The 24,647-nt window shown below is 35.6% G+C and overlaps 1 protein-coding gene across 23 annotated transcripts in view; it reads right to left on the bottom strand.

The window, feature by feature from the left end:
- Positions 1–24,647, bottom strand: part of PTPRD (protein tyrosine phosphatase receptor type D) — a 382,032-nt gene that overhangs the window by 148,417 nt on the left and 208,968 nt on the right. For 22 of the 23 annotated variants that reach the window (XM_075741216.1, XM_075741218.1, XM_075741220.1 and 19 more), the window contains exon 5: positions 190–378. The exons of the other annotated variant lie outside the window; for it this stretch is intronic. In XM_075741216.1, coding sequence (XP_075597331.1) covers positions 190–378 — 189 coding nt within the window. The remainder of the gene's footprint in view (positions 1–189; positions 379–24,647) is intronic. 23 annotated transcript variants of the gene reach the window in all.

Below are 24,647 nucleotides of genomic sequence, written 5' to 3'. Positions count from 1 at the left end.
CTCTAGAAAAGGCTATGACAACATCACAGACATGGACAACACACTCAGTAACACAGAAAAGAGAGGAGGAAGAGAAATTATTACCTATAAATAAAAATTTAAATAAAAAAAAAAGGAAGAGAAAGAAAAGAAAGAAAAGGTGAGAGAGAACAACTCTGGGTGTTAGTGGAAACAGTAACAAGACCCTACCTGAGCGTAACTGTTTGATGCGGCCGTTGTTATTGCTTGTATCAACAGGTAAGAAATCTTTGAACCAAGTTATTTCAGGATCAGGATTGCCACTGGCTGCACATAGCATGGTAGCTGTACGAGTTCGTTCAACCACCTTCAGCTGTGGGCCCATATCAATGGTGGGGAAACCTCGGGGAATTTGATCCTCTGCAAAACAAATGTATGATTTGAAGGATTTCTCATTAGTTATGTAGTAACTCATGAAAGCCCCAATCACCAGTCTCCTTAACATTCAAGATTCCCCTCATTCATTGTACACAAGGAACTGATGCAAAAACCAGATACTCAGGCAGTATTTTTGGTAACTTACAGTGATCAAAATACTGATATAAAATAGAAGGTTCAGAAAAAAACCAGCTACAAACTTTATACTTACTTACAAAATGTATTAAATTGGCATGATGCTGTATGTAGTGCATAATCATTAGACTGCTGCTATGGTACTTTATGATACTGATATTGCTCTGCTCGCGAGAGTCCTTATTATTTTATGTGACATATTGAATTATCATGCCTGTCAACAAGAGGAAAACCCCCTTTCTTTACATGAGACTAGTACGTAGGGAAGTGTGATCATACAGTATAGGATTTGGCCAGGGACTTAGGAGACCCAAGTTATATTTCTTGATTTTATCATTATTGCCTATGTGCTGTTGGTCTTAACATTTATTGTTCCTGTGCTTCAGTTGTCCATCTGTAAGATGGGTATGACAGCACTTTACTGCTACAGAGAAGTGCTGTGAGGATGAATATAAGATTGCAAAGCACTGAGAAACTCTAAACATTGGAGATATGCAGATATCAAAGTTAAAGTGAAAGAACATTCACAATGATCTTGAATGGGTACAACTGCGTCAACTAAACAACTCAGACATGGTCAAAAATCCTCACCCTAGTGTAGTCAATAGTGAAATGTTAAGAAATACTGACCAAGAGCAATTCGCCTTCTTAAGATGATACATGCTAGCAAGTAACACTGGAAGCACAGTGGGATCAGGCAATTTCTCAGAAATTAAGTTAGCATAGGTAAAATAATCTATTCAATTACATCATCTTGCTCTTCACTTCCATTAAAATGGCAAAAATATTTATATTGCAAAATAATTGCTATTATTTCAGTTCAAAAAGGACAAGCAAAAAAAAAATCAAAGAAAGAAGATCAATACTAACTATAAAACATGTATCTTATTAAATTTCTCAATTGGTGGTTACTGACATGCAATTGATTAAGGGATAAAATTGACTTAGAAGAAATTGTTCTATGTCAACTATCTTTAATGAAAAATGTGACATATTTTCAAATAATAGTTTCAGGGAAGCCTTCAAACTTTTCTGAAACATGTATTGCAAGCATGTACATCATACAAATATTTGTAGTTCCTGGGGTCTGCTGTTGCCCATGAGCTACTTAATTGCTTGCAATACAAATGCACAGAGATACTACTCTGGTATAGTAAACACAATTCTCCAGTAAGTTTACATAACTCTTCAGAGATACTATTTCTACCAATCAGTGGTTAAGTGTCAAACCCTTCACTAGCTATAAGCCCTTCCCAACGAAAGGTATGCTTCATGTCTGTTTATAAACATGAAATATTTACTTTAGGAGTAACTGACAAGATTTGACTTGTGACACAACAGGATTTTTATGACCTGACCTTTCCTTTCCTACTTGGCTCGTACAGAAAACCCTGGAGTCCCTTTTGCAAACACATAAGTGTACAACAAAGATAATCTATCTTGAATACTAATAGGATGGCGTAGTAAAGAGCTTTCCTTTCTTATTTTTAATAAGGGTAATTAAATTCCATCCATTCCCCTTATGCATTGAATCTCTTTGAATGAATGCTCTTCATGAATTTTTCATGAGAACATCACAATGTAATAGATTCAAATAGCCAGAACTGTTATATTTTTGACAGTTGTGGCTTGTTTCCAATCTGGCTTTCAGGTATTTGGCAATAAAACCCCAATATTCAACATAAAATGGACTAGGGAAATAATGAAATTTCTAATTGGAGTGCTTATCACAGTGGATTTAGTTTTTAAGATGTTAATTGCCTTTTTTTCCCCCCTCTAAGTTTATTAGTGATTTGGACAAAGCTGTCTTTACACTTTGATGATACCAAGTTTGACAGATCATCAAACACATTGTGCAAGAGAGCTGTGCAACAAATCAGTGAACAACTGCCTCTCAGCCACAGTAAGAGAACGGTAACTATTAGAAAATTTTTATATATTGGTAGCTCTACAATTTTACATGAGGTGAAAAGAAAAATATTTTTTACTGCTCATTAATATGCTCATTAGGCTCTAAACCATAGTATATACCACTGTTCCCTATTAATATTCAGTTCTAGTGAATTAGCTTCCAATTCATCAACAATTTAAATCCGACTTGACCTTCTCAAAGCCATTTGGTACTGTCATTTTGAGAGGCTGTTAAAGGGCAGATTTCTCTGTCCTTGTGCTTTCTGAGCCATACATGTAATACATATTTTGTTTAGGATGGCAGATACAAGAGATTTAGAAATAAAGCACATTCTTTGAATTTGTTAGGTGTCTTAACAGCACTGCATTCCATTACTGGCATTAAGACAATGCCTTTAGTATTGTGCTAGTATAATTTCCAATTGCTGGAAGAGCTCTACCAATGTTATTTTTCACTGAATGTATGATCTGAACAACATAGAGAGGCAATTACAAAGACTGGTTACCACATAAACCCTAAAGAGAGAATGATACTGCCTTGCCTGTTTTCCATCACAGTTGTTCTTAGTATGTCTAAACTGTCTCTGTGTATTCAGTCTGTTTGACATTGCTTATCTGTAAACAATGTCCTTGAGATTCCTACCTCTGCTGCCAGTTTTGTCAAAATTGTAATTGCTTCCCTTCCAAGCAACATGCACGGAAAAAGCACATTAGGGTCTACATTCAGATTTCAGTATACCTACAGACATTGTCCAACACATAATTTCACATGTTGCTGCACCTGCCTTAGAGGTCAGCCTGCCCTGACAAACGCAACAGCATTTAGAGTAGAGACACAAACTCAGCTTTCATGTGTAAACAGTAATTTTGATGGAGTGGTATCTTGAAAATACCAACAAGTTAAATTATGCTCTACCAAAAAGAAACCATACTCACTGTGCTGGTTTTGGCTGGTATGGAGTTAATTTTCTTCATAGCAGCTAGTATGAGGCTAAGTTTTGGATTTGTGCTGAAAACAGTGTTGATAACACAGGGATGTTTTTTGCTGAGCAGTGCTTACACAAGGTCAAGGCCTTTTCTGCTTCTCACCCCACCCCACCAGCGAGTAGCTGGGGGTGCACAAGGAGTTGGGAGGGGACACAGCTCCCAACTGACCAAAGGGACATTCCATACCATATGACATCAAGCTGAGCATACAAAGCTGAAGGAAGAAGAAGGAAGGGGGGACATTTCGAGTGATGGCATTTGCCTTCCCAAGTAACCGTTACACGTGATGGAGCCCTGCTTTCCTGGAGATGGCTGAACACCTGCCTGCCCATGGGAAGTGAGGAATGAATTCCTTGCTTTGCTTTGCTTGCATGCACAGCTTTTGCTTTATCTATTAAACTGTCTTTATCCAACCCACGAGTTTTCTCACTTTCATTCTGATTGTCTCCCCATCCCGCTGGGTAGGGGGGAGTGAGCAAATGGCTGTGTGGTGCTTAGTTGCCGACTGGGGCAAAACAACACCATCTACAGAGAAAAACTCTCAACATAGCTGTGCAACAACTATAGGTTATAAACTCTGTTCTACTCCTCCTTTAACTGTGTTTTCTCTCATTTTAAAGGAAAAAGTGTGTTGCTGTAATCTCTTTTTTAAATGACATAATTATTTCATAAGATTTCTGAATGTATACTGTCAAGCCTACATATATACAAAAGCCAGATCCAAAGAAAGAAGAGGACTTCATCCAAATCCAGTGCAATGGATACGACTCTTCATGATAAAGTAGGAGTACACCACAGCTAAACAAAGAGAAAAACAGTGATCTCCACTTCACAGCATTTGTACCACAGCTTCTTAACATTTTGACAACTTTTTCTGTAAAAAGCTACTTTCAGATCATGTCTAGGCCCTGCTGGCAAGGGCAAGATGAATGGCAGCTTTTAGAAACAGATTGGGTCTTAAAGCCTTAAATTCTTCATAGCTACCTTGTTGAATCACTTTGGCAATCAGCATTGTGTTTTAACAATAAAGACAGAATAGTATGAATGATTTTCTCAGTATATTATGATAATATTACTATGATAAGGATATGAAGTGCAAACGTGAAGTACCCCAAGCAAATTGCTATGCCTTTGGTTGTGGGTTACGGAATATAAAGGCAAGGTAATAACACCAGGGTCCAAGAGAGTTGACATGAAAACTGGGTAATATTTCTGTTAAGTATTTCCTTCCACAGTAACTATTTTCACCATCTAAATACCCATCTTCTAGAATATCCATATTAACTTGTAGTTAAATCTGTATAATCTGCCTAACTAAAATACATAATTAAAATGTTTCACTGTGCCTCTTAAAAAATATTGCCCTTTGTGAACCAATTATTCTCATTGTGGAAATGGAGAGTGGCTCTCCATTCTATTCAGGAAGGAAAGAAAATCTATTTCAAGATTCACTGATAACTTTGCCACAGGCAAATTTTAGTCATTCTGTAGCTCATAGAATAAAAAGGCACACATGGAGTATTCCCAGAATACACTATAGATACTGAAGATAAACTGCCACAATAAAGTTTATTATTTCAAAGAACAGTGTAAATAAAGCTTTTATTTTCACTATTCCAGATGGCAGCAGCATATAATTTGCACTGTTTTGACATCATGACCGTATTATTCAAAATCATTCTTCTTGCAACTGAACTGAACGCAGGATTGAGAACATTAAAATCAAAGAGGGTAGAAGAGGGAGTAAAATCAACATTTTGCAGCAAAGTTGGTATTCTGTACTATTGTTGAAGAACTATGCATATGAATAAATTGAAAAATAAAACCAAAGCAATTCCTAATTATACAAAAAAGACTAATTTGGATTTAAAAGATATAAACCATCAGAAAAATGCCAGTTAATAAACATTATTCCTATTGAAAAATTTTACAAGGTAAATTTTGCCAAAAAAAGTAATTATGAACACACAATAAATTCTTCTCCCAAAGTCCCTTGTTCAAAGCTGCTATATAGAGATGGATACTTTTACTTAGTGGTGCTGTAAGTCAATAAAGGAGGGTACGGGCTACATGTAAGAATAGATCTAGGTATCTGTTGGGATTTCTCTTAAATTTTACGCAATTATTCCACAGAATGGAAGGGAATTAGACATTGATAAGATGATCAGAGAATCACTAACAGTTAGTAAATTTTCAATAAGAGAACAGCTGCCCATATCATCCCACTAAACCCCATGCATTTAAAAATATTCTTCATATACTGAAGAGATGTGCAAAGCACTTTTGATGCAAAACAAATTTGTTTAGTAGATCTGTATGCAATTACTCAGTAAATTGCAAAGTAATGTCTATATAACAGAACATAGAGCCACTTAGACTGAATTATCATTTGTATGAATGTTGAAGCAGCAATTTCACATTGCATTAAGTCAGTTAACATTCATTGTTATTAGCATTTAGCCTTAAATAAGTTCTCTAACAAATGAGTGCACTGAGTCTTTGAAATTAGGTATCTTCATAAGGACACAAAAATGGAAAAAAGGTCTGTTCTGCTTACTGGGAATGGAAAGGGAAATACAAAAGGCCATGGAAGGAAGTAAGGAATCCAAGAATCCCTGCCAGATGTCCCTTCTCTAACATACGGAGAGGACTCAGCCAGAGTTATAGCAGTGAAACATAGGCAGAGAATGGGAAGTGGTGTTTTAAGTGCAGGGTATCATATATTTAGGAAAAGAAACACTAAGCTTCTGAAGTGGCAAAGATTCAGCGTGCCACACATCTCTATATGCAAATGGCACAAGAATGAAACTATGTAGTTTGCACTAGTGAATTAAAGACAACAGGACAGCAAAGGGTAGCGATATGAATTTCCGTGATTACCATTTCTAATTTGAGGCTTAGTTTCCAGACAGGGTTAGGATTTAGATTACACTAAACCAGGGTTAAATTTGGGCTTGCCAAGAATGAGGATTAGGAAAAAGAATGATTGCTTTATCTAGTCAATATTTTTAACACACTAATATCTGTGTTTTTACATCCTACTTACATTCATTTGAAAAATAAAGGAGAAAGAATAACATTAGTGCCATGATGGCAGTCTTTGCCTTAAGGTTGAATGTTTCACATCGCACACATTTTTATGGTGCATGTAAATAGTAAGATCAGCAGCAGGTTCATATGTACAAGAGAGCTTGCTTCTCATGTCAGCAGTCTGAATGTACAGAATGCATAAAGGCATTAATTTCTTTTTCTTATCCTCCTTTCTATTCATTAATACTATGTGTTAAAAGATTGATATGAGTAAATATATATGACGCTTTTCATAAGTAATTACCTCGTATTCATTCTTACGTATAAAGCAATAAATCATCACAATAAAATGTAACATACTAATTTGAACTGAGAAGGGGGCAGAAACGTCGTTTTGTTGCTTCACCAAAGAGGACAAAAGAGAAAAAGTGAGCAGTCTGGCAAAGTTGTCAGATCATACAGTCCCCTTCTCCCTCCTTCGTCCTCATTTGCACGGCACGCCTAAACCTACACCTAAACCTAAAGGAGTGATAATACTGCCTAAGACAGTTAAACGAACTCAGCTTGTGATCACAGCCATTTCTGTTACTGATGTTACACAGTTTTCCATGAGTTGTTTCCTCAATGCCATAATCTTACTGAACACTTTTTAATGCAGCCTACATACTCTGCAGCCCGAACTGACAACTATACTAACTGTATTAATGTCACAGCTGCTAAATTTAAGGACCTGACAAAGGAACTGTAGTGGCAAAACCATCAACTTTGTTTAAGTCTTGTCTTCACAGGAGAATAATACTATTTTCTGCATTTTTAGCTCAGCATCAAATTGGTGTATTTTAGAAAAAGAAAGGGGAGGATTTTCACTTCGATAGGTGGGTAGAAAGGTGTCCTACAAGGCCAACAGTTTGGTCCCTTAGAAGAAGGAAATAAGGAATAAGGGTGATGAAATTGTATCCCTCAAGTTTTGACAAAAGATGCTTGGGTCAGAAAGTTAAAAGCACTTTTGGTGCAGTGAATTAAACACTAAGTTATGCAAGGTAGAGGCTATGCATTTCAACTGCTTTTTATAGTGTCTGGCACAACAATGCACCCATAGCAAATTGGATGTTATAGCAGTATTTCAATAAATAGCAAACATAATGATGAATAACAAACAATAAAACTGCTATTATTGCTGAAGAGAACGGGAAAAAAGAGATATTTTGCCAGAACAGACAATGAACTCTGTAAAAACTCAGTTAAAGAGGATATCCCTTGAAACTCAGTATTACTAAGCATTAAACTAATGTTACTGGTACAAAATATGCAGTTTTTCTTCATCTAATGCAGTATTCATCTTCATTGGTCTGAAGAGCATGCCTAAAACATTCATAACACTTGCATGACTACAGATAGGTGACTGTAAAAAAATAATGGATACAGTAGCTTCCCATTTCTGTGGGGGTTTTGGGTTTGGTGGTTTGTTTTTTTTTTTGGTCTTTCCACCACTATGAACACATGTCTACCAATTAAGAAAATGCTGGATGAGATAAGGAAGGTGTAAGACAACAAAGCAATGCCTTTTATCATGTACTCCTCATATTTACGAGAAAAAGATAGAATACCAAATGCTGGTAAATGATAAAATACATGGTGTCTTTGAACCTGTATGAATCATTAACAGATGTGAGAAAGTATTTTCTTTATGAGTGGATGGTGAAGTTCTCCCCTGCTGGCCTGGCTATGGAGGGAACAGATGTGCTCTAGACCTCACTCTCCACCTTCCTGAATATGAGGGAGGTATCCCTCTCGCCTGTCGTGCCCACCTATGGCAACATTCCTTCTCTCTCACAAATACTGAGATGACATACAGGGATCTATTAGCAGGGAAGGATAGGTGTAGAAGAGAGTAGATATGAATTTCTCTTTTGCTTGGGGTCAGTTTCACCACGTAAGTCAAAATAGTCCAGACAAGGAAGTTAGAGGATATTTTCTTGTAGGGAAAACATATCCATTCACTTTTGTTCTGGAAGAGTACAGAGGAGCTTTCTCTGTAGCAGAGGACACACATTGCTTAAAAACCAGCTTTCTCACAGTTCTATGCCCAAATTCAATAATTACTACTGTCTGATAAACACCCTGTAATGAATATGGAGTTCCATGTCAGAACCTTGCATTAACGCTTAACATGTGGATGGCATGCCTGTGGATGAAGGCATATGTAGTAAAAAGACATTTTGTTTTTAAAGCCTAAAGCAGCCAACACATCAAAGTTTTCACCTCAGAAAGTCTCATGTGTTCATGATATCACATAGTTTTGCTATGGATTATTTTGTGCCCAGAAATCAGTGTTAAAACTGGCTGTGGCCTGAGACTTGGACTTCTTCCTCAAATTTTGCTGCTGCCCTAAACTGAAGTAAATGGGACTAGTCTGGGATTTAACATGTTTCATGTTATAATAGGAAGCGCTGTTTTCATAGATGATAGATAACATCTGTACTCCAAGTTATTGTGTGAAACAAAATACTCAACACCCTGTCATGCTCTCTAGCATGGCAAATGCCTGCTTCCGAAGCAGGCACAGAGGACCTGGTAATGCAAGGCAGCGCTTGTTCTGATCCTCTGAGAGCTAGCACTCACGTTCTTTCAAAGTATTACTCACAATAATAACCATATGGCCTTTATAGAGCTATTGTGAACTGTTGTGAACAGAACTGAGCAAACTCAAGCAGGCTTTCTGGAAGATTGAAGGAGAGAGATGTACTTTAAACATGACACTTTCACATTTGTCTAGCAACAGCAGGTAATATTTCTCATGGAACAGTAAATGAGGAATGGCATGGGGTTCCATTCATAAGATGTTGAACATAGAACAAAAATGGATTTACTGAGCTTTGCTATAACTCTAACACAATTTACTCACCTAATTGCACCACAAATTATATTGTCAGTAATTTGAAATAGGATCTTGGCTTCCATAGGATGTTAAAAAGTGGTTTTTTTAAAACTGTCATACATGCTGAGCTCAAGGTTCACACCTGTAAGCCCATCATAATTATTTTAATTAACTATGAAATTCAGTGCTACCTCTAAAAAATATAATGAAATCAAAATCTGCAACAGGCAGTGTAAAATGAAATTTATTACAGTCTGCAGTCTGAATGGATATCTCCAACTTATAAATAAAAAATGTCACCAACAATATTTGCGAGCATTTGCTTACTAAATGTTAAATTGATTTTATGTATAGGTAAGCTTTTTGCTTTCAGAGTTTCCTTTTAAGATAATGTTATCACCAACTTCCATCTACCTGACCAAAGATGATCCTAACAATGCAAGACATACTTTCTAGAAAAAAGTGAAGAGGATGGATGAGGTTTTTTGGGTTTGATTTGGTATTTTTGAAAGAAATTTCTGCAAATAGAAACAATAATTTGTTATCACAGATACAGCGATGTTTCAGTTCCAGTGGAATACTGTGTGAGCATGGACATAAGGAAGTAGCTGTTCTGTGTAGCTGGAAGTCATGGGCCTAAACGAGCGCTGGGAAAATTTTGAGCAGTCCACCGTGATTGCTAGAAGGTGAAAGGAGTCATGATGTCAGGTGGGGCAGGGTGGGAGGAGCAGGGAGGAGGAAAAAAAAGTGCATCTGAGAAGGAATAGCAAGAAGAGTTTCATGTTATGACAGTTATTTGCAAATTCATCACAAACTGTTCTGTGAAAAACAGTTAATGAAGTCAAACAGCTGTGGAGAGCCAGTTCCTGCCTTTAAACAGAGGTAGTGTGACAGACTAAGCTTAGCATAGCATTGCATGTGTCAAGTACATCAACAATCACTGTAGGCACAAAAAACCTCCATGCCACCTCTGCGGACAGACTTAACACATGATAAATTGCATGAAGAAAGTATAAATGAAGAAAACAAAATGCTTGAAAATAAAAGATGTGAATCTATCCAGTGGTGAATTACTACACAGTGAGAGGCCCTGTGCCACAGAAGCAATGGAAACAATTGACTGAGAGCACCAAGGTTGTGTCTGATTTCAACAATGGGACTGTTTCTCCTTGGATTTTTTAGTAATAACAGCTGTCATTCATTTTATAACTAAATACAAAGCTAATTTATTTTAGAGAAAAGAGATTGAAATAGTTTTCCTGTAGGCTGGAGAAGTATGGATGAAGATTATTACACGTACTCTTTAGAAGCATTTGGGAATAGGTCAGACATTATAGTAATCGAGAAATAATTTCTGACGCTAAATGAATATATAGCAATAAATTTTAGACTATGCAACGGCATTTTTTTGTACCTGAAGGAGACTGAAAAAATCAATTTGTGCATAATAAATATCTTTCTGCTTTGATTTTATTAAGCCATACTACTTTGAATAAGTGCTACAACATAATCTGTTCTGAGTATTAACTGAAAAGGTAAGAAAGACAGGGATTATAAAAAGGTTGTTTTTGACTTTTCAGTAACTGTCAGCTCCTTTGGCACATGAGGAAAACATCTTGCTAATATATAGCTAGATTTTTTGGTGTTCTTGCTCTGAATACTGAACTTCTGGAAAAGGTTTGTCTAAACTGTTTATCCCCACGTATTAAAACCTTTCTGAAAAAGTTGATGTTTAACCTTTAATATGACACATCTAAGCCTTCATATTATTACAGGACCTGATACAGGTATATGTGTCCATAAACACTGTTATCTCCAAAGCCCCACCTTGACATCTTGCTTCCCTTTAAAAACCCACCAACAAGCCACCCTGAAAGAGCACGATCAAGAGCTTTAAGAAAAACATTCTCTTGAATTTTGGCCTTAAAAATCTCTATGCTTCTACAAAGCAAGAGAAAAATCTTTCTCTGTTTATCAGGTTTTGTAAACCATTGGGCCAAAATTTTCCACGGTAAATATTCAAGTTCATTTTATTACATGACTTTTTGGTATTTAGTAGCTGGGTATGCAGAAAAGTCGGTATCATGGAGATCACAGCTGCAGAAACACTTCTACAAAGTTCTTGCCTGAACTCACTGGAAATCTCCTTCTACACCAAAGTGTCTGAAAGCTCTTAGAAACTATCAGCAAGTACCTGGCGTATTTCCACATCTCTGTTGCTATGCTTGTTATTATCTTTACCAGCACATATACCAAGTAGGATGACATGAACTGCTGATGCTAAGTCTTCAAAAGAAAAACAACTGACAGCAAGCATACTTAAGTGCTTTTATCAGTTTTAAATGAGCTTACAGAAACCATCTTTCTCACAACAAAATCTAAACCAAACCAAACCAAAATTAAATTAATGACTACCACAGATAGAATTCTTAATTTATTTGGTACATAAGTTTAGACACAGTCTTTTGTTCCAGGAAAGGAGATAAAAAATCCTTAGAAAATTTCTTAGATCAGTCTCTGTGAAAAGTAAAAATTAATGCAACTGTCAGGTCTAAGTTATTGCTTCCTGTTTCAAACTTAATGCCGGACATCAGAAACTATCAAAGTCAGGATACACAGCTGCAAATTGGAGGATTATTTTTCTGATTCTGAGTCAGGAAAAAGGGTGTATCCAATATCTAGCAGCAAAATACATAGTAATGCTAAACAAACTTATGCACAACATATGCAAAGCCAACAAGTAACTTAGTGTAAATTACGTGTTTTCTTCTGAGTATGCAGGATTAGCTACAGGAGCTTTGAGAGATCTCATTCTGTCTTTTTAACTCCTGGGTAAAAGTTCTTTTCAATGAAGGTAACAAAAATAATTTTCATAGCTATTATTAATGTAACATGATGTTGCAAAGCATTTCACAAAGCAGACATCCATTATAGTGAAAAATGGGTACTGTTACATCTCTATAGCTCCATATAATTAGGGTAGATTTTTCAAATTTCATAATGAATTAATTTTTTTACAGTAGTTTTATCATATGAAAGACAGTGAGAGCATTCACAGTAATTCTGAGTCTAAAAAGCACCTGCTCCGAAACAGTTTTAATGATCAAACCACTACACATTAAAAAGAGATAATTCAAAATCAGTTTTGCATCATTCTGTAACATCGCACAACTGTAAAAATTATGAAAAAACCAATATTGCTATATATTTCTTAAACCTAGGCAGTCTGTTTCAAATAATCACATGAAGAAAATTATTTCATGATTGTCTGCCAATGCCTTTAAAACTTTTTCACTGCATAATTTATCTAACTTAAAGCAAATGAGTAGTCTCATTGTGAAAACTGACTGTAATGGCACTATTTACATACTTAAGTATGTTGCTGAACCAATTGTCACATTTTCTAAATTCATTGCCATTTTATTTCATAGGCTATTTCATATTATTCTTTCTTCCTACTCCAAAAGCAAATCAGATAATTTACAAATTTTCCCCCACACATGACAAATACTACATTTTCTTTCTCCAATATATAAATGAAATCAACTTGTATGCATATCACTTATCTGCCTGAAGATTCATAAAGTGCTGTTTAGATTTTACGGTGAGTATCATAAAAATTTAGACATGCATCATCAAGAACACTTCATTTCACCATGGTATTTAAGCTAGCTCTTGTGCTAAACAGATACAGCACTGCAGAGAAATAAATGATTATTTTCTAATATCATGGGAAGAACAAGGAAGCCATTTAATGTATGTTCATATCACTAACCATCAAGCTTCTTAAGGCCTGAACTGGTAGCCATTTCATGCAAGCAACACTTAAAATTAGTTATTAGAAAACCAAAGTAAAAGAGGAAAAGGTAATTTTCAAGTTGATGTTTTGGCAGTGCAGGTGGACTAAAACGCACATGTGCAAACCCTGATTAAAAGTGTCACTGGATTTTATCACCATTCATGGTTAATAACTCTCCTTTTTTTATATCACAATAGTATGCGAAGACAAACAGCACTGAGCTTTTAGCACTATACCAAAGTATAGTGAATATTAGCTAAATGGTAAGACTAGCACTTACTACCAACACTTGCTGGAGCAGCTGCATGTTAGTTGGACTACCTCTGTTATTTAAAGGTTATAAGATTGAAAGTTCACAGCCAGAGATTGTAGGGAAGTAGGCAAACAACTATGTTCTCAGTCAGTACGAGATGTTAGTTTAATAATTATTACAATAAACCACATACGGTTTATATTCTTCTCTTGATGTGCACATAATACTAATTAACTTTATTAGGAGTTACAGAAGTGCATCAAAAGAATAGATGCTATGAAACCTAGAATTCATTTTTAACACATGAAAACAGTATTGCACCTGTTTATATGAAACCCTCACACAAAATGCTCTGTAAATTGAATAGCACATGTATTAATACTATTAACAGTGTTAAAACTGAGACATTCATTTTATATTGATTTTATTTTACTATATGCCCTTAGTGTTTTAAGTGATTTCTCTTGTTCCATCCATGCATAAATTTATTTTCTTCTAGTAAGGTTCTGTTTTATCTTTTCATATTTTCCTCTACAGTAGTGTAAGGAGTTATCTTTATTTCTGTAAGACTATGGAGATGAATGCTTAGAAGATACTTACTGAGTTTTATGTTTGGTCTTCTTGGTATTTTTACTCTGGAGATAAGTACCTTTTAGAACCTTTTTACCCTTTTTATTTTTTTTCTTCCCAATTTCTTTCAGCAGAGGAGTCTTTCAGTCAGTGTTTAGTCTTCTGTTCAAAACTGCCTCCCCAGAGAGTTGTAACTACTTGTCAATCTCCCAAAAGAAAAGATGAGAATTTAAAGCAGTCCCTTTGTTTTAGCTGCAAAGTTAACTCCTTGTTACCCTCCTGTTGGTGTACAAAAATTTCACTTGAAGTTGCTGGTGGTCTCATCTTTGGTTATTTGCTTTGAGCTTTGGTGGCTCTAATGCTTTTAAGTTGCAGAGGGTGTCTGCTGAGGGCTACTGCGCCAGTGCACTACACCATCCCGTTCAACTGTATAGTGCTGGCGTATACTTTCTGCCAGTGTGTTGTGGTGAAGGGTGTGCACCATCTGCGGTTAGCAAGAGAGGAAGATTTTACTCAGGGTTACGAAATTCTGGTGAGGACAGATTGCTTTATCCCCAAGATGACAGCTCTCCCAGTTTTGGTATTGCTTTTATGTGTCAGACAAACCGTCTGCTTGCAGCACTGAATACCGGAAGGCCACTGAACAAGGTTTGGTGGCATCACCACTATTTCTGAGTGTGATAATTTACTTTTCCATTTCTAATCCTACTCTTCATGATGAAGGTCCCACCTCTGAAGCTGTTTAAGAGATGTTTGAGTGTGTGCTGCCTTGTAAGAAGCAGGTAGAGAAAACAGTTACAATGACTCATGCTTTCTGCCTTTCCTAAGATATTCTTCATGTGCAAAGGGACAGCTAAGTTCACTCATAATTTGGTGGAAAAAAGACAATGGTGTGTGCCAGCCTACTACAATATAAAGGGTAAAAGACTGTGGGTAAAACTCCGAGAAGAATTACAAGCATGCGATTCTGAAAGAAGAACTGATAAAGAAGCAACATCTGCAATATAACTATGCAAGTGAGATTTTTTGTGCTCAAACTCAAACCAACCTAATGATCACATCCACATGCAAACTCCAAAATTTAAATGTGATGAAGACATATGTGGTACTTAAAAACTGAAAAACAAGCCTCGGTTTGTTTCTGAGCAGTGAATGTAATAACAGCATAATCGCTCCACAGATATTAACAGTCCTCTCATGTTTTCTGAATTGAGTAATACCCTATTTTATTGTATGGGGTTTTTTCACTTTTCAAAAAAAAGTCCAGCTGGTAATAGAACATTAAGAGCAGGAGATGGTTTCTGTTTCTTTTTCTGTACCAATGTAATTACTAAATGCCAAGCAGTCACACTTCATTTCAGTGATTCTTAATGAACAACTTTGTAAATGATGATCAGATAGAATCACAGAAATGAAAAACTTCCTTAAATCCTATCCCACCATTTCTAGTATTATTTCTTAACTTACTTCATGTTCACTCTAAATTAGCATTACATCTTGGGGGAAATGCAAAATATGACAGAAAAACTAGAAAAGAAGTGTTTGGATATAGCCAGGCACAGATTGCTGCTTGTGAACTTGAAGCTCAAAACTGACAAGAATAAATACATAATCCTATGGAGTCCTGTAGAGGACCAGCCTTAGTAACCACCCTTAATCAGAATGTTAGCCATTCATTTTGGATAATGGCTAATTTGTTTTACTTTTTTCTGTTATTTCCACAGAGCAAAAAGTCCTTCTAAAAACAATATTACAGATTAAAAAAAAACCACACAGAAAATAAACAGCTTATCCTAGAAACACCTAACAACATTTCAGGCTGACTTCCGAGAGTCAATATGTAACTTCTATGTTTTAATGAAGAAAACCAGAAAGACTGATGATGGTTATACAGTTTGTAGAGAACCTACATTTTAGAAAGAACAGGCTTCATTATGAGGCACACAGACAGTACATTCAAACTTAAGACCAGATCAGCTTCACGTGGCCTGTTGTAGTGTTTCAAGTAAGGAGCAAGCCACTGCAAGATTCTGGGTTTGGGAAACAATATTCAGATTAGATAAAATAATTTGAGCTTCTCAACAGCATGGAAAGTTTGAGACAAGGATGTTAGCTTTATTTTCTATAGTAAGTAGCATTTGTAAGGAGTTCAGTAGACTTTTATAGGACGGTTTTAAAGCCCAACATCTATGAGCAAGTACTATTTTAATAAGCAAATGACTAATAATTAATCAAACCCTGATAAAGTTTAAAAACAGTGGATACAATCCTGCAAAACAAAATCAGAATTTCTAGCAAAAAGACAGTTTGTGCACTATGAAATACTCTCAGAACCTAGCAAAGAGATCTGTGGTTTTATTTTCACAGCCAGCTGGTCTATCACAAAAAAATTATTCCATGTTCTCTGTGTAATTATTACTCATACATAATGAAATAAATGTGTTCTATCCAGGGTTTTCACTCAAATCACCACTCAATACTTCTCAACAATATCCTCATTCAAAACATCAATGGAATCAGGGCTGAAGCATCTCAATTTGTCCCATGATAAAGAAACTGACCTATAAGGCATTGCAATTGAAAATTAAGAACCCTGGACTTTCTCACTGCTCCCTGTGAGATACAAGAGTTCACGCAGTTCATCTACTTTAAAAACCTCTACTCTGCTTGCAAATTAACTCAGTTGGACACCACACTAAAAACCTGGAAATAAGTTACCTGTTCTCAGAAATTTTAGAAAGCATGTTCCAGTAATTCATATTGCCAAATTTACTATAAACTCTGTGGCATAGAGATCATAGAGGTAGGCCTATTTGCAGATGGTCACGGGTAGCAGAATTTCACTTTGTTGATCCTAAAATCTTGTGGCTCAAAAGAAACATATATGTCTTGTGGTTGGTCTGCAATAACCACTGTTTTTTTTCATCCTAGGTCTCTGAGGAAAGACAATTCTAGTGGAGAAGGAGATAGAGTGTCCAAGACTGACTGCAAATTCCCTAAACAGCTCCAATTTTTTGGTTAAGTAAAATACATGTCTATAATCTCCAGTAATACCACATTCTTGCTTTTGAAGGCACTTAATTAAAAGACATTCCAAACTGGGTTCTAAGGTTTTTAAAGGTCAGATCATCAGTTTTTATACTGAGGATCCTGTTGTGATGGAATTTGTGTTAGTATTTTTTTTCTCTCTACACAAATGAGTATAATAAAACATTTTCCAACCAAACACCTCTACAGAACATAGTATGGTGCTTCTCCTCTCCCTCTGAAAACAAACAAAAAGAACCCAAATAATCCAAAGTTTTTATGAACTTCAAAAAGAATGGTAATGTTATCAAGCACTGTAATTTTGAGCATAAGAAATCAGGAAACCAGCGTATTCAACAGAATGAAAACCAGGCCAGTGTTGTATTTTTTCTTCTCTTTATATATTATGCCATGCACAGTAAAACTGAATGGGAAATATGCTACCAGTTTTATAATACCACAATATTTCAAAGATGCAGAAATTCATTACAACTTCTGTGCAGTGTCTAGATCAGCACATTTAACCTCTTTGATCATATCTTTACTGGGAACTCCTTTTCGTCTCTAATTATCAGTACTATTCTTCCTCTGCAGATTCTTTAGCAGGCTTTGTGAATTTAATCAGAATCACTGTATTCCCCTGTATGATTAAATTTAAGCACATTCTGATTTCATCTGTACTATGGTTCAAGCTGGTATCATCACTCACAATAGCTGATCCTGATTTTTAAGCTTGAAAATGCTATGAAATCTAACTGCATACCATGTTTTACAATCAGCTCTTTAAGAGATCGTGAGACATACAAATTCCTGCCTCAGGTTCACTGGCTGCACTGGTAAGCAAAATACAGAGAGAAAGGATGCTACAAATGAAAGACTCCTAAAAAATTAGAATGTTTTGTCAGTGACAGGTAAAGTAAAATATTTTATTATCCATATATTAAAGGCACTTCCCTTCTCCACAAGCTGACCATATACTTTGTTAAATAATTGCATAAAAAGACTTACAAATTGATTTTAATGTGTGTGATTTTAAATTACCTGTCTGCATTTTTTATTGAGTAGGTGAGAGATTTTCTGTCTGTAGCTACTGAAAATGAGATAATAAAATGGCAACTGTTCTGAAAATAGCAGAAGGAATACAGCAGGGTTCCTCCATAACCATGGGTGACCTAAAAAAAATCTGTCAGGACTGATTTGTTTTTCCACGTTCTCTATGAGAAGCTTTGTTACAAAAAACACACAAAAATCTTCACGTGGATTATCATCTTCAAATATTCAGTTACAATAATGGTGAGAAAGTCAGATAAAAGTTGATAGCGGACTTTCTCAACAGAAGAAAAGGCCTAATGGCTTTTTCAGCTAAACAGCAAATCATTGGGTCACAGAACATATTTATTTTCTGTATTGCTTGGGGAATATCAAATCAAATCTCATTTTTACTGCAACATACTGACAAGGTAAATAGAGTTTAAGAAATAGCAACAAAGCTTAAGCAGCACCTGAATGAAGTACTTCATTGTGCAAGCTTAGGAGACTAATGTTAGATCTCTCTTAGCAAATAATTAAAATAAATAGCAGTTCAGGAGGCAGTGGATGACCACATAAAGGACGACAGGCATGGGATGAGAAAGTCTTTCAATTAGTCATAAGCAGCACCAGAAAATAGCTTAAGAGAGGAAGCACTGGGTTCTTACCAAGTCTAATTTAATTAGGGGAATAGTGTATGGGTTTTTTTTTAAAAAGCTAAAAACAGTAACAACAAAACAAGGTTTTAGTCAGTGGTACTATATATAAAAAAAGATTGAAATATGGGTAATAAATGATAAATACTTTGCCAAACTCAAGAATCCTGGATAAAACTCACATTTATTTATTGTCTAGCCTTGGAGTTGATGAATGTAATTGTTCTCCATAAACAGGCCCCAAATTTTCCATTTTGTTGTTTTGGGATATTCTGTTAAGTCAGAATATGCACAGTCCTAATATCCCTGTAACCCACACCCACTTCCCACCCAAAGCTTCTTCTAAATCACTCTTCAAAGTGTATTATAAATTTATTAGTTCAGGAATTTATTTTCATTTAGATATTATTTTTGCATTCTGTTATTAGTACCTGTGATAGAGCATTACAATATGAGCAACTCAGTGGGAGGGGTAAATTTCTTTCAATTTTGATGTCAAATACTGCTTTCTGGCCCGTGAAACTTGATGTGTATATGCAGTATTTTATATCAGTAGATTAATAGCTGCATTTTCTGTAGTGGCTTATATCTGTTCCATTGTAAAGATTTTGTGGCAAGAACAGTGTCACCGTACAGGTTTGTAGAGTGTCCAGCACAACGGTGCTTCAATTTTGATTGGAAACATAGAAAGCTATTGTAATACAAATACAATATTTATTGATTGCAATATTAGATAAATATACAACAGCTGATGAGACCATATAATTCTCTACAAGGGTTTTGAAACCACTGTTCCTTTCTTTTTATAAAACCTGAGTGCTGTTTGTGACAATGGAACATTTCCATTCATTCCACAGTGGAGCAAATGCAAAATAATGACTTAATATATGATAAGAGTATGGCTAGCAAGAATAGTTCTATTTTGGTAAATAAATTACTCTGAGCTATCACATGCCCCAAAGTAAAGGGACAGCTGCAACAGTTTTCAGTAAGCTATTAGTGTGCAAAGATAAAATTATGTACTTTTGCATAGACAAAAGCTTGGTACAACAGCCAAAACAGCTGATTTGTTAGACTCAAGACTTCATCCAGACTGCTAGGAAAACTGTTTAACTTTACCTTTCAAACAGAGAGATGAGAATCTGACACAATTTAAAAGGCTATTTCTGGGCTGTCAATCAGAGCAGGCCAAGAGATGAACACTGTATTTGCAAGTTATCAGGAACTTGCCAAATGTAGACATAGAAATTAGACTCCCACATTACTTTATGAAATTTGGATTACAGAAATACAAGAACAAAGAAAGAAAAGCAATTGGGAAAATAAGGACATCACTGATCAAACATCAGGTCATAATACAAAAATGGTATTTGTGTTTTTTTTTTTTTTCACTGATGAATGATTAAATAAAACACAATTATCTATTGAACAATACCCTTCAAAGCAAGAAAAGGAAAATCATCAACATTTGTCTTCAATAATCTAATAGGGATCTCATGTCTTGTCATAGAAAAACTAACATAAACAATGTAGTTAGTGTTGTTCAGGCAAGAAGTATTGCTTTTCAGCAGAGTGAGATGCAGAATAATTTTTGTTAAAAATAAAATTGTATTATATTGCAATATCTTGTCTATTTGTTTTGAGAAGATCCTTGGAGATCAGAAGATTGGATTTCAATTAGACTACCCTTTTTGATGCTCTGTAAAAATAATCAAATGTAGCTGATTTTTAGTGGGACAGAGGAGAAAATATTCTTCCATGTACAGATTTGAAGATGTTCATGATCTTATATAATGAAAAAGACTGGAAACGGAAAACACCAACTAGGCCATTATTGTCACATTTTCATTATTCTCTGCCTACGACTTCACAAATATTCTGTACTCTGTTATACTTCCCCATCCTGAAGCTTAGTTATACATATCCCAAACATTTTCTATTACAATTGTTATCAGATTTTTCAAATTAATGAACACTGAACGTATAAGCATCTTTAACTAGCAACAAATTCAATTCTATTTTGGCTGATGTGCTTTGCCACAACTTCACAGCCCTTACAACCAGGGAATTGTAAAAGGAAAGGTTAGACAAGGAATGTTGCTGCATTTTCATAGTCTAATAATTCTATTAAGCAATGTATTGACTCTTATTTCATTTCCTTTAGAGGACTTAAATACCAGTATGTCTTTTTAGAATAACATTGTGTAGGGGCTAGTTCAGCAAGGACTAACTCTAAAATAGAACGTATATATTAAGGTGGAAGGATGAGCCACAAAATGTATGTAAAACTGAACTGTCATTAATGTGAGTTTTGAAGAATTAAAATTATCCGGAAAGAATTAAAGAAAAATACAATTTAATATTTTGAAGTCAGACTATTAAAACAACTCATTTGCCATAATAGAGATAGGGTTGTCTGTTATCACCAGCCTGTTTAATTTGTCAATAGTAAGTTCTTATGCAAATTTCACCCTTTCTCTTCCTTCCCTGAAAAACTAACACAGCATATGAACTTCATCACTTTGTTTACTATTCCTGTGTGTAGCATATCCTGTTTTCTGTCTTAGCTAATTAGATGAAAAGCTATTTTCTGCCTATGAATTAGCCTTCCAAAATTCATGTGTTTGGCATAAAATTCAGCAGAGTTAAAATGGATAGTAATGAATTTGGGAAAACTTTGTACTTCTAATTCTTTTAGTTACAAGCCTTTTCACATACAGTCCAGTCTGATCTATGAGCTTGTCTTTGCTATCATCATTTTCCCTTCACTCATGTCTTCATAACATATCGTGTAAGCATTACATAAAATTTTAGCAAGCTACATGTTTCAGAAAATCTTCAGTTATAGTTGGTGCAGTTATAGCTGAAGAACTGACAACACAGTAGATATGAAGACTGGTAAGGCCCTGAGTAACATGGAATTTGGATGACTATTAAAATAGAAAATAATAATTGTTAATAATAACAAAAGCATATCTATCATAATACTGGTTTTAGTAGTAGTAATGATTCTTTGTTCAAAGACACAGATCTAGCTGTCTCTAGCCTAGCTGGTGATCTATCAAGTTATAAAATGTAAGCAAATAGCTCTCTCCTTTTCTGATGGGAAAAAAGTATTTTCCTTGGTTTATCTTGCAGACAAAATGTACAGTATCACTTTCTTTTTGTTGAAGTGGACTGCAACACCAGCACTTAATATCACTCAGAGATCTGTTATGGGACTTGAACTTACGAGTGAATGATCTACTGGGAAACGTGGTAATACCTAAGCCAACAAAGGCAGTACAGCACAGGTTTCAAAACCACAGCTACTGCATTTCCAAAGGTTTCTCAATTTATCAAAGATAACAACACATCCTAACACTGAAACCTCTAACCAGCAAATTCTCTGATAGGAATCTTTAAAAAGGTTGCTTTATTTGCTAATCATATGTTTCAAATTTAAATCTGTAGCTATACATACAGCCACTGTCTGCAGAAAGGGATTAACATCAATTTGGAGAATGATCTCTAAAACCTTCCACAAAGAAACAGCATAATACATTGATTTATTTTCTGTTGTTCCATGTCAATATCAAAGGACCTATGTGGAAAGCAGATACAAGGTCAGAGCAACATTCTCACTTCTAAGCAATTTTCATTAGCCACGAAGAAGTAACATTTTTACTTGTATTCAAGTAAACTATGAATACCCTAGGATCACTTTATAATATTTTAAATTTACTAGCTAGCCTTTAATTTATCAGTAGGTAGTAGAAATTAAGTAACTATGCAAAATACATTTTGTAAAACTCTATGTGCTATCTCTGTTTTGCAGAAAATTAAATGTTGATACAATGCAGTATTATAATCCGGCAGTAATCACATGGTGGGTTAATAGCATGACTGACAATAAAATGTCAAACCCCTAACTTTGCAAGAGCTATGCTCTCATCACTGGAAAAACCTTTCCGTTCATATATTCACAATCCTACATGTACCCTTCTGAAAGTATGTAATTGCTATCACCTTAGTTATTCAACAGTAGACAATCTGTTGCTCTTACTATGTCCATCATCCATTTAAAAAAAATCCAAGCATTTCAGATAAAAAATAACCAGTACTGAAAACAGAACATATGCAAGACTGAAAAGGACTCGTATCGGAACTGTCATTTGCAAATATCAGGCAGGATTGAATAAAATTTGTTTTGAAGGATATAGCTGAAATGAAAATACTTGCATGGCAGAAGGCTTACACTGTTCTGCATCTTACTGCAATTGCTCAATCCTTCCCTCTGAACTGCTCCAGAAACTTGAAAACCTGTTAAACTGCAACACCATGAGGTGCGGCTGCCATACATAATTGCAAGCCTCTGGGTGATAGTCAACTGACAGCAGCCTGCCTGCTATCGCCCCACGGTGGTGATTAACACAGGGGAACCCAACCAAAGCCCCCTCAAAATGTCTTTAGCCACACACAAACAAAATCACATTAAATTATCCAGAAGACCTGGGGCTCTAGAAACTTCTATGAAACAAATTATGAAATAATTCTCTTGATTTTATGCATAGCATGGAGTGACTTTAGCTAAACAACATTCATTCTTTCAAGTCTTTCAGTTGTGAGCCTGAGAAGCAGTGGTTGTTCTCTTTACTGGTGGTGTCTCCAGAACAGCAAAGCTTCTGCCGGTTAATCCAGCCTTTTCCTTAATAAACAGTTGATGACTACCATGGGCTAAATTCCCCTGAATTTAATTGCTCAGTTCCAGTTGTTTACTGCAGATATGTATAATCACTCCTATGTAACTATAATGGTATTTTGTTTTTGTAGACAAGATATTCTCTTTATTAAAAAGTATGTTTAAAATCAAATTGTGGTAGTTGCATGGCAGAGAAAAGAAACCTCATTTTGTCACATCTTTTGAGAATGTCACCTTTCTGGGTGCAGGTAAGGCAACAAAGGAATAAATCAGTAATCAGGAATGAGTGGGCAGATTTGCCTGAGTTAACAAAATTCGCCATTATTTGTAATTTAAAAATGATAATGCAGTGAAGTAGGATATTAGCAATCTGGTTTGTAAAACATTTATATTCTCTAATGGAATGGTGAGAACAGGCTTCTTGTTTAATCTTGCTTCCATTTCCAGCCTCGCCACTGACTTGTTCAACAAAGGACAAACTCTCACTATCTTTGTTTCTCAGTTTTTAAGAAAGGCAATACTCTTCATCTCACCATACGATCTGAAAGGCTGAAGAGTTGCTGGAAAGGCCATTTAGGTCATTGAAGATGCCTTCAGTATCAAAGTAATGCCATTAATGCAATTTCTGATTCTACACAGCAATGCTCGCTCTACCGAGAGCTTTGTTACATTGCCCTGTCAATGGGTCTTCACTGCTGACCTGGAGGAAGCAGTAGATGAGACGGCAGTTTAGACCCTACGTATATTTGATCACTGGTCTCTTCAGAGAGATAGCTAACAAGAATTGGATTTGACATAGTGCTATCATGATTGCAGCTTCTGTTAAGTGGACACCTGTCCATTAGAAATTGGAACATGATTGCAAAATCAAGTACACACAAACTGCCAGCCATTCAATTCAATAGTTACAGCCTCCCACCAAACTGAGAATAATTAGAACAAGCAAACTGCTTTTGAAACGGAACTGTTTCCCACTGCCATTTTATTACCAGGGTATTTCTATATCTCAGGAAGAATTTGTTTCAATCTGAGCTCAATGAACTTAGTATCTTATTTTTTTAAAAGCTGCATTAGAACTTTGGGATGGTACCTTAGTAATACATTATCTGGCCTCGTATTTAACTTTAAAAATACCAGCAATCAATGAAAGGTGATGAATATGTCAGAAAAGGTTCAATCAGGATGACTGGATTTTATTTTGTATGGATATTGAGCATTCTTAAGAGCACTGAAAGTACACTCATTTGCAAGGCAGCAACAGAAATTACACAACAGGTAAGACAACATGATCTAAA

This window comes from Balearica regulorum, chromosome Z, assembly GCF_011004875.1.
Source record: "Balearica regulorum gibbericeps isolate bBalReg1 chromosome Z, bBalReg1.pri, whole genome shotgun sequence".
Classification (NCBI taxonomy): Eukaryota; Metazoa; Chordata; class Aves; order Gruiformes; family Gruidae; genus Balearica; species Balearica regulorum.
The sequence above is the reverse complement of the archived record's forward strand: the minus strand, read 5'-3'. Positions and strand labels throughout refer to the sequence as shown.